The 17,388-nt window shown below is 37.3% G+C and overlaps 1 protein-coding gene and 1 long non-coding RNA gene across 7 annotated transcripts in view; one reads left to right on the plus strand and one right to left on the minus strand.

The window, feature by feature from the left end:
- The window catches only part of COL24A1 (collagen type XXIV alpha 1 chain), a 431,901-nt gene that overhangs the window by 356,034 nt on the left and 58,479 nt on the right, over positions 1–17,388 (plus strand). For 5 of the 6 annotated variants that reach the window (XM_060303290.1, XM_060303280.1, XM_060303308.1 and 2 more), the window contains 4 exons: positions 2,203–2,256; positions 2,367–2,420; positions 10,367–10,420; positions 11,554–11,661. In XM_060303290.1, the coding sequence (XP_060159273.1) occupies positions 2,203–2,256; positions 2,367–2,420; positions 10,367–10,420; positions 11,554–11,661 (270 nt within the window). The remainder of the gene's footprint in view (positions 1–2,202; positions 2,257–2,366; positions 2,421–10,366; positions 10,421–11,553; positions 11,662–17,388) is intronic. The other variant, XM_060303317.1, reaches the window with a different exon arrangement.
- The window catches only part of LOC132597668 (uncharacterized), a 189,195-nt gene that overhangs the window by 70,042 nt on the left and 101,765 nt on the right, over positions 1–17,388 (minus strand). The window lies entirely within an intron of this gene.

Raw genomic sequence — 17,388 nt, forward strand, 5'->3', positions numbered from 1 at the left:
TGTCTAGTAAATGAATCTTCCCTCTTTCTATCTCCCTCTGTCTCTCTTGCTTTCTCTTTCCTCCCTCCTCTCCCTCCTCTTTCTCTCCTTTCTCTATCCTCTCATTTCTCAACTTCAATTGGCCACTTCATTTGACCTCTTAAATACCTCTGGAGTCTATCCACTTTGCCCTACTTTAGTTTAGGCTTTCATCGTTTTTTGCCTGAATTATTTTAGTAGCTTACTAACTAGACTCCCTATCCCCAGTCATAGCCCTCTCAAATCCTTTCTGCACTTAACATGTTGTGTTACATCAACCTCCATTTATTCTCCTATGCTGTTTCCTCTGCAGAACGCCTTCCTTTTACTTTACTGCCTAGAACACTCATCCTTTAAAATTCAGCTTATTATCACTTCCCATATAAAATCCTCTCCAAGCTCCCCTTGGCCATCCAACTCATCTCACCACTAATATCATCAGGAAAAATCAGTCACTTCCTGTAATCTTGCCCACGTAGCTTTATAATAATATTATAAAAGACCTAATATTTATAATTTTTACCACTGCAGAAAAACAGTCTGTCAATTTTTATTGGGGTGGAAAGGACCAAAGGAATTATAGTGAAGCTCCTAGAAAACAAGTTTGGTTTTCGTAAGATTTGTATCCAAACATCACAAAGCCAAGAGAGGCAGCTGGCTATTCTATGATCATTCTAAAAAGGTCTCTGTAAAACTACAGATAGAGTGGTGGCAAAACCATAATAGGCCATGATGGTTTTAAGTTTTGTAGTTTACTCAGTATGCTTACTCTTACTTCACCTTGTAACCCCAGCTTTTCACCAATTGCTTCTCTCCTGAGCTGGGTTAATAAGTGACCTACAATAATCATATTTACTTGAACAAAGCTCCCTCTTGATTGACCTGATTCTGTTACTTTTGCTGACTCTGTTCATGTTCTGTTGGTAAAGGTCATGTGTAGTAATCGTCTTCTCTTTAGTTATGGCTGTGTGCTGTATAGAAAGCTTTCCAAAATAACCTTTCAGTCTTGCAACTGTTCTCTCCCTTAAACAGGATTCATTTACTTTATCAGGAAGTTGAATCTTAAAACCATGAACATTTGCCTCACAGAAAGCAAACAAAGAAGGCTTCAACTGATCTTTCTGTGAGAATAAATATTGTTAGCCTTAAGTATGTAATCCCTTCTTCTCCTAGCCCAGAAAAAGGAGATGAGCCTAATAACTGTCCTTCCTATGGCATTCTTTCTGTAATACACAGGAAGAAAGGAATCTGAAGTGAAGAGGACAGTAGGGAAGGGGATAAAAGAGATTACGTGTGGAATTCTTCCTACATAACTCTCACCTGACATGCCCCTAGTTTGTTGCTAGTTTCTGTTTACACACTTGAAAGGTGTAAAAATGTGGTAGGCCAGCATTCCTTCCTAGGAGAACTGGGGTGATGACAGATCGACGAAGTCAGAATCACTTGATGTCTTGGCACATGCAGTAACGACTACCAGTCTTAAGCCCAGTAAATCTACTATCTAAATGGCTGTGACCTTAGTTTGTAAAAATGGAGACCATAGTACACTGGAAAAGGGTTGATAAAAGAAATTTGTTCTCAAACTCTTTATTCATTCGTTATGTGCTCTATTAGTTTCCTGAGCCTGCCATAACAAATTACCATAGACCAGGTGGCTTAAAACAACAGAAATTTATTCTCTCACGGTTGTGGAGGCCAGAAATCCAAAAGCAAGATATCAGCAGGGCTGTGCTCCCACCGTAGGCTCTAGGGAAGAATCCTTTCTTGCTTCTTCCAGCTTCTGGTGGCTAACAACCTCCCTTGTGGCTGCATCACTCCTTTAGGGCCCACATGGATAATCCAAGATAATCTCCTTCTAAGATCCTTAATTTAATGATATTTGCAAAGACCCTTTTCTCCAAATAAGATCACATTCACAGTTTCTGAGGATTAGGGCATAGACATCTTTTGTCCATTCAACCTATATGGGGAAAAAAAAAAAAACAAAAAACTCTACACTCTTTCTCAGTCATCATTATATCCAGTGGCTATTATGTTCTATACTCTTTCCAAGAGAGACGCATAATCTCTATAATATTTAAATTGAATTTTGCAACATTTTGCTACCACTTTAAGTGATACTACTCTATTCTCTAAGTCACATGTCTTTATTTATTCTAATAATATAACCTTTTTTATTCATAGGGTCACATGGGTATACCAGGACCAAGAGGTGCCACTGGACAACAAGGGCCCCCAGTATGTTTTGAAAGCATTCTTTGTAATTCTGGCATTTAAAAACATTAATGTTAACATATCTTATTTGGTGTCTGCTTTATATGTGATTTCTGTTTTGGCTCCTATTAAAGGGTGAGCCAGGTGACCGGGGTGAACAAGGACTAAAAGGAGAGAGAGGATCTGAAGTAAGTTGAAATCATTTAAGACAATTTGTAACTTATTGCTGGCTTGAGAAAACAGGGGCACAAGGAGTTGCTGTTCATTGTAACTTAAATGATCATTCATTCTTTCAGAGCAAGAATCACCACAGGCCTCTAAACAGGGTGTTTGTCAGTAATTGTGCTAAAACATCATTATTGATTAATTCGTGTGTTTCGACTGCCATCCAAAGTTCCCTTCACCAGCAGACTACTCTGGCTTTGAGAAAATTGCCTAGAGTTGTCCCAGACTAATTGTCCTTCCTTAGGGTTTCAGGCAGAAATATCAACTAGCCTTAAAACCAGCACTGCAGAGCAAAATTTTAGCAGTCATACCTATTTAGTTGCTGTAGTAAGGTAGGGGTAGAAATAGTTTAACTATATGACACAGACTCACAATTGGTTTAAAAGATTTGTTTTCCATAACACAAGTCAATTATTTGTTATCAGGCGAACTAAAAATCTGTTGAATTTAGCCACTTCTTTCCCTATATACCAATAAACGTTGCCTCAATCTTATGTAACAACTGGATTTGTAATTTGTACCATCACTTCATTGCTGCCCTACTTTTCATGGCATTCTGACTTTACCTGCTACTGATTTAAAATTAAATTCTTTAGAAAATGTACTGTATTTTAATAATAAATTAGGTGAGGATTTATAAAAAGTAATGAATTTGAGACCATGTTTCTCCTAATTTGTTAAGCGGCCTTCACCCATACTTGTGTTTCCCATTTGTGGGAGTTAGTAATAAAATTGAGTTGAGTCGGATATTACATAGGTTTTCATTCACACAAAAGCCATTTTAAATAGTCTTGGCAACTACCTAGTAACTTACTGTCAGGCTCCTTAATAAATAAGGACTAATAAATAATAAATAAAAATATCCCATTGGGACTTACCTGGTGGCACAGTGGTTAAAAATCCACCTGCCAATGCAGGGGACAGGGGTTCGAGCCCTGTTCCGGGAGCAACTAAGCCTGTGAGCCACAACTACTGAGCCCGTGTGCCACAACTACTGAAGCCCGTGTGCCCTAGAGCCTGTGCTCCACAAGAGAAGCCACCGCAGTGAGAAACCCGCACACTGCTACGAAGAGTAACCCCCGCTCTCCACAACTAGAGAAAGCCTGTGCACAGCAACAAAGACCCAATGCAGCCAAAAATAAATAAATAAATTTATTTAAAAAAAAAAATCCCATTGAGGGCAAGCCTTAATTTTAAAAAGAAATTCAAAGAAATAATACAGTTGTCTCATTCGCTTAGAATTTTTAATACCCAAATTGGAAAAAGTAGTGGAAAAAACCATGAACCTAGAACACTACTACTACTTTCATGTGACTTCCTTATACTTGCATTAAGTGCCTAAGGATGCAAATGCTCTCCCAAGGTTTGATCCTAAAATTTCTAATCCTTTACAATTAGTACTTTCATATTCTCAATGTTTTCTTTTTCCTTTTTTGATGTATCTCAGGAAGAAGAAATTTTTTTTATGTTTCTTAGTATCTGTTAAAATTATGCCAACGAAAATAAAATATTCTTACCAGACAACTGCAGCTCCAGCCTATATGGTCAGCTCTTCCTGGGTATTGGAGCTGAAAGGTCTTAAGGAGCCATGGTTTAAATTCTGTATAATCCACGAGAATTAGTTCTTTTCCCACTTTGGGCAATGCTGGTGTACAGTCCGAGGTTACATTAAAAAGCCTCTTTGAATTTCAGATAGTAATGATTGCTACAAGAAAAATCACTGACTATGTGTTACTCACTAGGGACACTTTGAATGGCCAGGTGGATCCTACGGAATTGCCCTCATCTTGTTTTTGCAAAGCTTTAAATTTGTTTTTTAGATTTGGAAATGCCCTTTAAGATCGTTTGGACAACCCTCTCATTTTTCAGACGAAGAAATTTAGGTCCCAGAGGGATTATGAGTTACCTAAGATCACAGAACTAGTTAGCAACAGAACCAACCCTAGAAACTTTATTTCCTGACTCCCATTATTATACAAAAACCTTCTATTACTTTGAAGTCTTTTATAAATTAAGTTAAATATTAATTTTACTTAACCAGCTAATTCATTAATTGGTCTCTCAGACATGAAACTATGGAAACTGTAAAGAAAAAGTTGGAGCAAGTCAAGTTAAAACCAATTGCAAACCACTACATTTTTTTAGAGACTTTTATAATGCAAATGTAGTGAACTGTCCCATAATGGCTTTCAAATACAGAGACTCAAGCCAAAATCTTACTTTCCTCCCAAAGCAAAATTCCAGATTTTAGTGAATTTAAATTTCTTGGTTAAAAAAAAAAAAAAAAAGACTTAACTCTCTAAATCTGTGTTTGTACTTTAAAGCTACCCTCTCTAACAAAGTTAGAACTAACAAAGTATTGTGATGACTGTCCTTCAGCTTCATTTGAATAAAAAACAAATGAGTGTTTGGACTATAATGGCACTTAAAATTTTCTGTTATCTAAAGAATTAGATTACCTTCTCTTGTAGTCTATGAAGTGGTACAATCCCAATGAATGGAATTCGTTGTTTTAAATGGATCTGATTTCAAGTGGGCTGTTCTAGTTTTTCAAAGCTAGCCAGACAAAAGAGAAAGCACAATTTTACATATACTCTAAAGAATAAATATGAAATTCATTTGCCTTTCCTATTATGAGAACAGGAAGTCTGTTGACTTATGAGGTACTTATATTTACATAAAATAATATGAGTAAGTTAATTTTGAAAATAGCATAGAATGCTTCTAGCTTTATTATATTTGAACTCTGGGCATTGGTGCAAGAGTGATTTTTTTTTCCTTTTTATGATACCAACTCAATTAATCATCTACAAACACCTTAGATGACAACATACTTTCTTTGTCTTTGGCCCAATCTTTAATTTCCTACTGAACAGACCATCTCTGTGTAGGATTAATATTGAGTAATGTTTGGCTCTTAATTTAGTTACAACACTACCCAGCAATTCCAACTGCAAGATTTTTTTTAATGCACAAATTCAAAAAAATACCAATCTTCTACACTTTGTTGATCTTTATGTATTTTAAACCTCCATTGCAAGTCTGTCTTTTCCCTAACTAGCCTACTTCCTTTTAGTTATGGTGACAATAATTGTCATAAGGAAATCTTTCCTGAATTGACATCTAAAAACAGCAGAGACTGTTTTGTTATTTACTCTACGCTTTTTGTATTTAATAAGGAGATTTTGTCACAATTGTACCATTACAAATAGCAAAATACACATTAAAAATAATTTTCATAGTCATAATTTTCCTTTAGTGTTATTCTGTTGGAAGCTGCTTCCTGATGCCCATCCGAGTATTAATAACATTCTAGTTTTCACAATGATAGACCCATGTATCTAGGTTTTAGAGCAGTATTTAACTGTTCTGAAATAATCCCAACATAATGGTCACCCTAAAATGTAAATGATTTGTGATATGAGACTCTTTTTGTTTTTATTTTGTATTTGAATGTTTAGAATAAAACATGCACATACATGTATAGCATATCTGAACCTTAAGCCATAAACTCAAGTATACAAAAAGTATAATTTTGTTTATGTTCTTTGTAATGGAACTTAACTTCTGTCCTGAGTACCCATCCTGCCTGGTGGTAGAAACCTAATTGATAGAAATCTAGTCAATTGATTGCCTTTAACTCCGTCCACTCAAATATCCTGCATTTGATTTAGAGTTTTTCCCATTTATCCTCTTTTCAAGTCTGCTGTTACATTCTGGGTGGCAATGTTAGGGAAGGGGAATAGGAAGAGAGATTGATCTTTAGCCATCATCTGTTCATACTAGCATCCACTGAAATGTACGTCATCCCTTTTGGCCCCCATCTGCCATCATCCCACCATGTTGGCATCTACCTTGGCCCTCTGGACAAAAGTTCTTTGACCCCTGTTGGCTTGTACAGCTATTTTCTCAACTCAGGTGCAAGATCTCCTTAGATAAGACTCTAAGGGCCATATGCTTCTGTTCTTGGCCACATGGAAATAACATTCTACTGCTCCCCATACCATGCCGGGTGCTTGAGGGACTCAGACTTCCTCAGGCCTCCTGGCCTAGACATCTCATGCAGAAATTTCAACTCTATTGCTGCACTTAGTGCAACTTAGCGTTCATCTCAGTGAGGACTTTAGTCTCTCTAGCCATCATCTCTGTGCCCACACTTATCTGCAGATATTGTTGTTTTGTTTTGTTTAGTTTATTAAGTTTTATTCAAATACAGTTGCTTTAAAATGTTGTGTTAGTTTCTTGCTGTACCACAAAGTGAATCAGGCGTACGTATACATATATCCACTCTTTTTTAGACTCACTTCCCATTTAGGTCACCACAGAGCATTGAGTAGAGTTCCCTGTGCTATACAGTAGGTTCTCATTAGTTATCTATTTTATACATAGTAGTGTATATAAGTCAGTCCCAACCTCCCAATTCATCCCAACCCCCCTCCTTCCACCCTTGGTAACCGTAAGTTTGTTCTCTACATCTGTGACTCTATTTCTGCTTTGCAGATAAGCTCATCTCTACCATTTTTCTAGACTCCACATATAAGCAATATTATATGATACTTGTTTTTCTCTTTCTGACTTACTTCACTCTGCATGACAGTCTCTAGGTCCATCCATGTCTCTGCAGATGTCACTATTTTGCTCCTTTTTAGGGCGGAGTAATATTCCATTGTATATATGTACCATTACTTCTTTATACATTCCTCTGTCGATGGACATTTAGGTTGCTACCATGTCCTGGCTATTGTAACTAGTGCTGCAATGAACATCATGGTGCATGCATCCTTTCGAATTACGGTTTTCTCCAGATATATGCCTAGGAGTGGATTGCTGGGTCATATGGTAGCTCTATTTTTAGTTTTTTAAGGAACCTCCAAACTGTTCTCCATAGTGGCTGTACCAATTTACATTCCCACCAACAGTGTAGGAGCGTTCCCTTTTTTCCACACCCTCTCCAGCATTTATTGTTTGTAGAATTTTTGATGATGGCCATTCTGACTAGTATGAGGTTATACCTCATTGTAGTTTTGGTTTGCATTTCTCTAATAATTAGTGATGTTGAGCATCTTTTCACGTGTTTGTTGGCCATTTGTATGTCTTCTTTGGAGGAATGTCTGTTTAGGCCTTCCACCCATTTTTTGATTGGGTTGTTTGTTTTTTTTTAATATTGAGCTGCATGAGCTGCTTATATATTTCGGAGATTAATCCCTTGTCAGTTGCTTTGTTTGCAAATATTTTCTCCCATTCTGAGGGTTGTCTTTTCATTTTATTTATGGTTTCCTTTGCTGTACAAAAGGTTTTAAGTTTAATTAGGTCCCATTTATTTTTGTTTTCTTTTTCATTACTTTAGGCAGTGGATTGAAAAAGATCTTGCTGTGATTTATGTCACAGTGTTCTGTCTATATTTTCCTCTAAGAGTTTTATAGTATCTGGCCTTACATTTAGGTCTTTAATCCATTTTGGGTTTATTTTGTGTATGGTGTTAGGGAGTGTTCTAATTTCATTCTTTTACATGTGGCTGTCCAATTTTCTCAGCACCACTTATTGAACAGACTGTCTTTTCTCCATTGTATATTCTTGCCTCCTTTGTCATAGATTAGGTAGCCATAGGTGCTTGGGTTTATCTCTGGACTTTCTACCCTGTTCCACTGATCTATATTTCTGTTTTTGTGGCAGTACCATACTGTTTTGATTATTGTAGCTTTGTAGTATAGTCTGAAGTCAGGGAGTCTGATTCCTCCAGCTCTGTTCTTCTTTCTCAAGATGGCTTTCATTATTCGGGGTCTTTTGTGTTTCCATACAAAGTGTAAAATGTTTTGTTCTAGTTCTGTGAAAAATGCCATTGGTAATTGGGTAGGGGTTGCACTGAATCTGTAGATTGTTTTGGGTGTATAGTCATTTTCACAATATTGATTCTTGCAATCCAAGAACATGGTATATCTCTCCATCTGTTTGTGTCATCTTTGATTTTTTTCATCAGTATCATATACTTTTCTCAGTACAGGTCTTTTGCCTCCTTAGGTAGGTTTATCCCTAGGTATTTTATTCTTTTTGATGTGATGGTAAATGGGATTATTTCCTTAGTCTCTCTTTCTGATCTTTCATTGTTAGTGTATAGGAATGCAAGAGATTTCTGTGTATCAATTTTGTATCCTCTGCAGGTATTATTGTTTCTACCCACCCCAGGACTTGACGGCAGATTGGTGTCAAGGTCTCTTCTCATAGATACCCATCAGTGTCTTAACAGTTTTCCTTCTCTTTTTACCTTTATCCAACTTGAAGATTTTTTATATCCCCTTAGGTAGGAAAAACTTTCTCTTACATTATTATAATTCTTCTAAATATGTTCTTTATGATATAAATTTTATGACTTGAATCCTTTATTACCTTGTTTTTTTATGTTCAATGATAGACTTTTAATATTTAAAAATCAGGCTTTTGTATTTAAAAATATATTCTTTTCAAACTATTCCCCCACCGTGCGTTTCAGAGGACTGTTTTGAAATTCTTAAGCTAAAAAAGTCTATTTTGAAAATCAAAAGTTTAGAACAAATCTCTTGCTTTACATAAAAAGAAATACTATGAAGGAAAACACACGCCAGTTAACATATTTGAATATTATCACAATTCATGTACTGTTTAATTAGTGCTATTCAAGACAACTGAAATCAGAATTGTTTTCAATATTTAAAACAGTCTTTATTTGTCTATTTTACTTCTTTATTATATTCTAAAAGATACATCTATTATAGGAATCATATGTTCCAGAAATTGTATTTACTTCAACTAAACCCAGTTCACCAACTATCCCCTTTTCTGGTTTCCTTACCCTTAGGAAGAATTTACATTAGTGACTTTTTAAAGCAAGTAAAAGAGTTTTTGAACTTGGAGGTAGAACCCTTGATCCATATAGCTCCCTATCATCGAATTCTAACAAAATTGGATTTTTATCTCTTACAGAAAATGCCCTTTTTCTCTCTGATTATATACACTATTTCTTCTTAAAACATTTAAGCTCATTTTCAGAAGATGTAACATCTTCTGAAATTGTTTATTTTGTCATTGTTGTCAAATTGAATCTTTAGTACAACTGTGTTCAGATTTGAATAACTTAACATCTCATTTTGGTGGAATTATCCTGTTTCTGAGAACTTTTGATGATTTCTGAGAAATGTTTCTGGTAATGGCAATATGCTTCTTTTTCTTATTTGTGAACTAGGTCACTCTTTAACACCTTTTTCTTCTTAAAATAATTTTAGGATATCATCAGAATAATGGCATGATTTGCAAGGGCAAATTTCTAACTATCCTGGTAGACCGTTACTGCTGAATCAGTCATGATTTAAAATATCTCACACGTGGAAAAACAAGCAATTATGTGGGAAATAAAGATCTTTTCTTTGATTTACAAGTATGTTCTTCTCTGTGCTTCCAGATAAGCACATTTTAGGTTATCGGTTTATGTCCCTCACTACACTGTAAGTGCCTTGTGAACAAGAGTTTTGATTTTGCATCTCCAGCACATAACAGAATTCCTGATACCTAATAGTCAAGAAATGTTTACTGAATTAATTAAATAAGTACTTAACCACTTTCAGTAGGGAGACAAAGGCCTTGCCTGAAGTGGGGACTTTTATTTAAATAATCTATTCAGTTCCTTTTTAGAACTATAATTTAAATTCTTAAATCATAGAATTTGGAGCCAGGTGGAAATTCATAGATCATATAGTCAAATTCTTTCATTTACAGATGAAGAAAATGACTCTCAGGAAAGTTAAATGGCAATCCCAATGATAAACAGCTAGTTAGTGGCAGGACTTGCTGTAGCCTTCAGGTCTCAGAGTTCTTTTCTATGCCTTCAGTTTAATTAACTTTATAGCAATGAGTTGACAACTGTGCTTCACATTTTTAGGGTCCTAAGGGGAAAAAAAGAGCTCCTGGCCCTTCTGGGAAACCTGGGATTCCTGTAAGTAACAGGCCTTTTTCATCTTTATTGTTTTTCTAAATAGAACTTTAGCAAGCAGAAAAGTTTGGGGCCAATTATGACGTGTTGGATAAATCAGATTGTCTTCAAAAAAATGTTTAAACCCATGCCGGAACACAGAGGGAACAAAATATGACCATTAGTTCAAAACCAAGCTTGGTGTTGAAACGGAAGTCACTGCAACTGAAGGTTGTTATTTTCCAGTGCAGGGAGATCTCTCTATGGATTTGTGCTACTATTCTTTGATGGTGAACCACTAAAAAACAGGCAACTTGCAGTCATGACTAAATGAATGGTGACAGAGGTCAGAGATTTTCAAGCATAATTGAAAAGACATGAGCTGGATTTTAATTGAAGAACTCGGCCTCTCATTTTCCTGGGAAATAGAACAGAAAGTCTTAGAAAAAAGCTTTAACTCTTTTCATCACAGAACAAAGATTAATTTTACCTTAGCCATCCGTTTCCTCTTTGGCCAAGCAAATATGTGTAGACTAGCTTATTAGCAAAGACTTCCTGCTGGTCTCCCCTAGCCAACAGCCTGCTTTGGGTGGCCCGTGTTGTGTTGGTTCAAAAAAAGTAAAGAAAAGTGAACATAAATTATGAGCACATTGAGATCAGAGATTCCCTACAGATTAAATCCAGTTGCCCAAGAGTACAAACAAAATGTTCAGACCTTTACTCAGTCATATAATTATCTAATTCAAAGTGGCAACTAAAAGAGCCGTAATTTATTTCTTGGGAAAATACAATACAGAGTTTTAGAGATGGTGAGTGTCAGCCTATATCCTAAACTGACAGGTGCACATAGCTGATCTTTTCTCCACAGCTGGATAGAGCATGGGCTGGTACAATGAGAAATACCAGGAAATTACAGTAAAGTGGAAAAGGTTACACAATAAATTGCTGATTAGCTTGGCATTTCAGTTTAGGGAACAGTTACCTGATCTGTTGTATCCAAATAGTAAATTATCAAGGAATCCAGGAAACAGGAAAAATTTTCCTGGGACAGGGTTTTAAGAATGTAACCTCCCACCCCCCAATAAGTATAAAAGTGTTTGTCATTTAAACATCTGTACAACATCTCTCTATAATCCAAGTAATTTTTAATTACCAAGGGACTTCCAGGCCTACCTGGGCCAAAAGGCATGCAAGGATACCCTGGAGCAGAAGGCATTTCAGGAAACCCTGGTAAAGTTGGGCTACCAGGAAAACAGGGACTTCCTGTGAGTAGATTGAATATTCTTTGCTCTTTATTTCTTATGCATAAGTGTCTCTTTACTAAAACCATAGATACTTTGGCTGTCTTTCTTAACATTGACATTGGTTCATATTGTGTTTATGATTTCCAGGGAATGTCAATGAGTACATGTTGGATGTTTTATAACTAATAACCCATATTATTAATAATTTATATTATTTTTACACATATAAAAGCTGGTACATAGGAACAATAAAGAAGTAAAACTTTAAGGGGGCTTCCCTGGTGGCGCAGTGGTGGAGAGTCCGCCTGCCGATGCAGGGGACGTGGGTTCGTGCCCTGGTCTGGGAGGGTCCCGCATGCCACAGAGAGGCTGGGCCCGTGAGCCATGGCCGCTGAGCCTGCGCGTCTGGAGCCTGTGCTCCGCAACGGGAGAGGCCACAACAGTGAGAGGCCCGCGTACCGCAAAAAAAAAAAAAAAAAAAAAAACACAACTTTAAGGGCTACACAGCCTGTGTTTTGAGTTCATCAAATGTCTTAAGCCACCTTTGGAACATTTCAGGCTTGGCAATAACTCAAGGTAAGTTCTGCCGAAATCATTTTCCCTTTACTTTTATAGCCTCACTATTTTAAAGAAATTGTGTGAACATTTTCTTTATGTTCATCTAGTGGTGATGCCATGCGCAGTGATGTAGATTATTATTTTTATGCAGATTTCTATCTTATTTATTTGATCAGAAATTTTAAAATGATATTTTTATCTTCATTTAGCCATTTTCCCTCTTTCCTTCCTAAGGTCATCATAATCCAGATATTTTTTGTTATCTCATGTTGTGTTTCCATTTGAAATACAAGAATAATTAATTGCATATTTCAGTAATCCAGTAAAATTTATCCTTTTACATTTCCACTATTTTTGGATATGATTATCTATTGACCTGTTTTTCTTTTCTTAAATGAATCAATCCTAGTTGTTTATTCACATGTAGCATGGGACTGTAGCAAAGCTCAAGCCCAAATTAATATTATTCTTTCACTATGATGAATTATCTCATTTGTTTAAAAATAAGTATCAAATTATGACCCAGCCAATTTAATTATTTCAGAAATAAATATCTGGCCATATTCTATTTGGAAAGGTGAATATGTTTAAGGAGGCTTAGTATGGTTTCTATTTGCTTTGGGGACAGTATATCTGAACATCAGAGCATCAGGGTGTAAGCCCTAGAGAAATTTGACAGCCAGGCTGATATTTTGATTAAAATATATGTTTTCTAAACTTCTGCCATTAACATCAGTCTGGTTAAAAGAGGACTTCCATTTGAGATCCCAGTCTTAAAGGGAGCTCGCGCCCTGAACCTTCATGTAGGTGCTGCACTCTAGGCTCACCATATAAGAGTCTTAAAATGAGGTTGTGGGGTTTTAAAAATACAACAGTAAAACACTTTGAATTGGTCTGAGAGTCTGTACTTAAGTTTTACTGGGAAATGTTACAGTGAATCTTACTGCTTTGAGTAAGATTTTGAGAGCTGAAACAAGGAAAACCACATTTCAAAATATGTCATATTTCTTGCTGTGAACACAGGTTTAGTCATGGAGGTGGTATGTATGTGGATGTGTCCAGTAGTTGATAAGGCTAGAAACTGAATTGTAAATACTAATAACAGCAAATAGATTTGTTTAATTACTGGGAAGAGGGATTCATTTGTTTTCTGACTAAAATAATACTAATCCAGGTACTTATTCCAGATATGGATAATACAAATCAGGATCCTATATATATACATGTTTAATAAGAATTTCAGACATTTAGCATATAAGATATTCATCAGACACTAGTGACAGGTCAAAGTCATCCACATTTTTTACACCAAGTCACTTAATACTTCATTGTGGCAAACAACTTCTTTCTGGCAGTATGTGACACCTGAAGGTCTTCCTGGAAAGGACTGAAAATTGGAAAATAAAAGGAAAACACTGATTCAGACTAAAAAAATATGAACCATTTTCTCTTACATAAAAACAGCAATGTGGCAAGTGATTGTTATCTGCTGCTAGTTTCCAGAAAGAAAACAGACATTTTCTAACAACTCTACATCCTTCTTTAATGGGGTAATACTTAAAGGACAGTAATATAATGGCTAAGAGAAAGCCAATACAGAAAATGGTAGATGCAAATAAGATACTGATTTCATTTTAATTTTAAGTTGCATTCTAGAATCTGCCACACGGTTTTGATTGGCTGTGTGGGTGAAGGCTCATGCATAAAACCAAATCACTGGTTCCACATAGAATAAAAAAGAATGAAGAGGACTTAAAGCCAGATGCTGAAGCCATTTGCACACTCGGCTATTCCAAGACCCAGTTAGAACTCTGGGTTATATCAAAAGGGCTCTTTGGTTGCAAACAACCGAACATGGCTATGTGGATTGCCTGCAGATTGCCCCAAGTTCTGCCCACTGGGAAGAGTCTCCTTCACTGATATCTTTCAGGCTTAAATGCAGCAGCAATCCACTTCTAGCAGATGTTGACATTCAATGCAGATCTATCCATAAATCAGGCCTGAACTTTTTTCTCCTCTACTAACTGGTAAGGGGAATTCTCTAGGAAGGCTGAAGGAGCAGTGGTAAAGCAGTAGAACAAGTATCATGGAAGTCACAGTTGCTTGCATATTTTGTTTGTGATTTCTGGACCTGTTAGGACCCAGTCTCGATATACACCATTTCCATTTAGGAGTGAACGCTGCTGTGCCCAGCCAATTTTATGATTTAGTGGATCAAATATCACTCAGATCATAATGGTCAGTTCAGGACACATAGTCATTTGATGTCTCAGGGTCGGTTATTCAGCTTCAACCACAGCAAGCCCAGAACTGCTTTCCAAATGGGAAATTACATTTGACAAAGAAGGCATTGCTTATGTCCAAAACCTTATGGGTATAAGCAGTGATTCTCTTGTGGGGGTTATCAAAGGGTCCATATAGCATCTCTACCAGCCACAGACCCTTCTGATATTATTGGATCTGCTTAGTCATAGCAAGGTAGCTTACACAGCATCCTGAATCTGCTGCTGAGCATTTTCGTCGGGGGCCACCCAAAACTAGCAAGCTGGCAAAGAACTGGACTTTCTCCAGAGAAGATACATGAGTGACCAATAATCACATGGAAAGGTGCCCAGCATCACTAATCATTAGGAAAATGCAAATCAAAACCACAATTAGATACCACTTTTACAACCGCTAGGGTGGCTATCATCCAAAAAAATAAAAAATTGAAAGAGAGACAGAAAATTACAAGTGTTGGTAAGTGTGTGAAGAAACTGGCACCCTGTGTATTGCTAATGGGAATGTAAGATGATGCAGCCGCTGTGGAAAACAGTATGACAGGTCTTGAAAAATTAAATACAGAATTACCTTATGATCCAGCAACTCGCCTCCTGGCGAGTTATATCCAAAAGAAATGAAAGCAGAAACTTGAACAAAAATTTTCCAAATGTTCATAACAACATCATTCACAGTAACCAGTAGGTGGAAACAACCCACGTGGCTGTCAGCAGTGAAACAGATAAACCAAATGTGGTATATACATACAGTGGAATATTATTCAGTCTTAAAAAGGAAGGAAATTCTGACACACGTTACCACATGGATAAACCTTGGAGACATGCTAAATGAACTAAGCCAGACACAAAAGTACAAATAGTATATGATTCTACTTATATGAGGTACCTAGAGTGGTCAAATGCATAGACAGAAAATAGAATGGAGGTTGCCAGAGACTGGGAGGAGGAGGATTTGGAGAAGTTATTGTTTAATGGGTACAGAGTTTCAGTTTGGAACATAAAAATTTCTGGGGCTTCCCTGGTGGCGCAGTGGTTGGGAGTCCGCCTGCCGATGCAGGGGACGCGGGTTCGTGCCCTGGTCCGGGAAGATCTCACATGCCGTGGAGCGGCTGGGCCCGTGAGCTATGACCGCTGAGCCTGCGCGTCCGGAGCCTGTGCTCCGCAATGGGAGAGGCCGCAACAGTGAGAGGCCCGCGTACTGCAAAAAAAAAAAAAATAATAATTTCTGGAGATGGATGGTGGTGATGGTGGCACAACAATGTGAATGTACTTAATGCCACTGAACTATACATCTAAAAATGGTTAAAATGGTAAGTTTATGTTATATATATTTGACTGCAATAAAAACCTAGCAACTTTACAGGCTACCCAGTAAGTGGGTAAATGGGTTGTAGCAGCATACCCAAAGGTGGTATAGATTGACTCCAAAGTCCAGAGAGGCTCACCAAGCATTGTGCCTCTTTTATTGTGATGAGCAATGCAAAGTGCAACAACTTGTCTCTACTTTAGAGAGGATATCCTGATATACCCCCAAACCACTACCCCTAGGAACTTCTTCCATTTAGCAGTCCCATGAACTTTTTAATCCTATCCTCTGGTGTATCTTTAGGGTGCTTGTTCTCTTCCACTCTCCAGGTCCAGTTAGCATAGTGGCCTCAGTTTAATGGACCTGCCTGATATTTTGTGAGATGTCAAGACTATAAAGATATCACTCTGGTCTATTTTATGACAGAGAGGAGAATTGAGCTGACACAGCACTGAGATAAGGCATTGAAGTGATACAGCTCTTTCTGCCTTGTGAAGGCAAGCAAACTGCCTCTGATCATCTTCACTGATAGGAATGTTAGTAGGAAGTATTTTTACTAGGTCAGTAACTGCTGTTGCTAATTGCTGTACTGTTTAGTAAAGACACCATATCAGAAACTGCAGCTGTGATTGGCATCAACACACAATTGAGTTTGTAAGTTTAAGTCTTGGATTTATCTGATGTGTGCACCGAAGAGATGAGTAAAATGGATATGGGATATGGTAGGATCACTGCTTTTGCATCTTTCAGGTCTTTTGGCCGTAGTATATACAATTTTCCACAGGGATGTGGTGGTTAATATGAACAGTTTTCTACAGGGGTGTGGTGTTACCTTAGGTATACATTTGTGGGGAAGGGGGCAGGAAGAGATAGTTGCAGGGGCTTCCACATGTCTCTTCCCTTCCTACCACAGTAGCATTTACTTTATAAGTGAGGGATTGTTACTATTCTCTGAGATTGGAGAAAATACAAAAACAAAAACTGGGCTCACAGTCCTACTGGACCCACTTGGGAAAAAAAATTGAGCCAAATCTGCATTTATCACTATTTATCCCTTGGCCTTCATCAACTTACACTCTGACCAGAGTGCCGTGATGATATTTTGGATTTTCAGGGTTTATTATCAGTTCAAATTCAATATCTAACAGCTCCCAGAAAGGCTGAGAGTTTCTGTTTCCCCAGTGTTCAGTCACCTGGTAAATGACCACATGTCCCTCTGCAGAAGGCTTAGGGCAGAAGTCACTGTGTACACCTATGACCACATTGCAGGGTTCTTCCTCAAAGAGAACCTGCCTCCCCCTCAGTCAAGGGATTCTGATGTAGGAACTGGCTTGAGTCTGGGAACTGAGCGAGAGGCCATGAATCCCAAGTCTTTAGTGACTTTAATTAGGATTTAGTGACTTTAATTAGGATTAGTCTGTAGTGACTTTAATTAGGATTATACCCATCAGACCTAGAATTCTTCTACCTATACATCAATATATTAGCATATGGTATATGTAATTCCTATGGCTCTTTGATCAACTCACCATCAGCACAGATCTCTGCAGGTCAAAACATCTAGTCAAAACATCTTATGGCTTAGTGTGATAATTGCTTCTACCT

Source organism: Globicephala melas, chromosome 1, assembly GCF_963455315.2.
Source record: "Globicephala melas chromosome 1, mGloMel1.2, whole genome shotgun sequence".
NCBI classification, from domain to species: Eukaryota; Metazoa; Chordata; class Mammalia; order Artiodactyla; family Delphinidae; genus Globicephala; species Globicephala melas.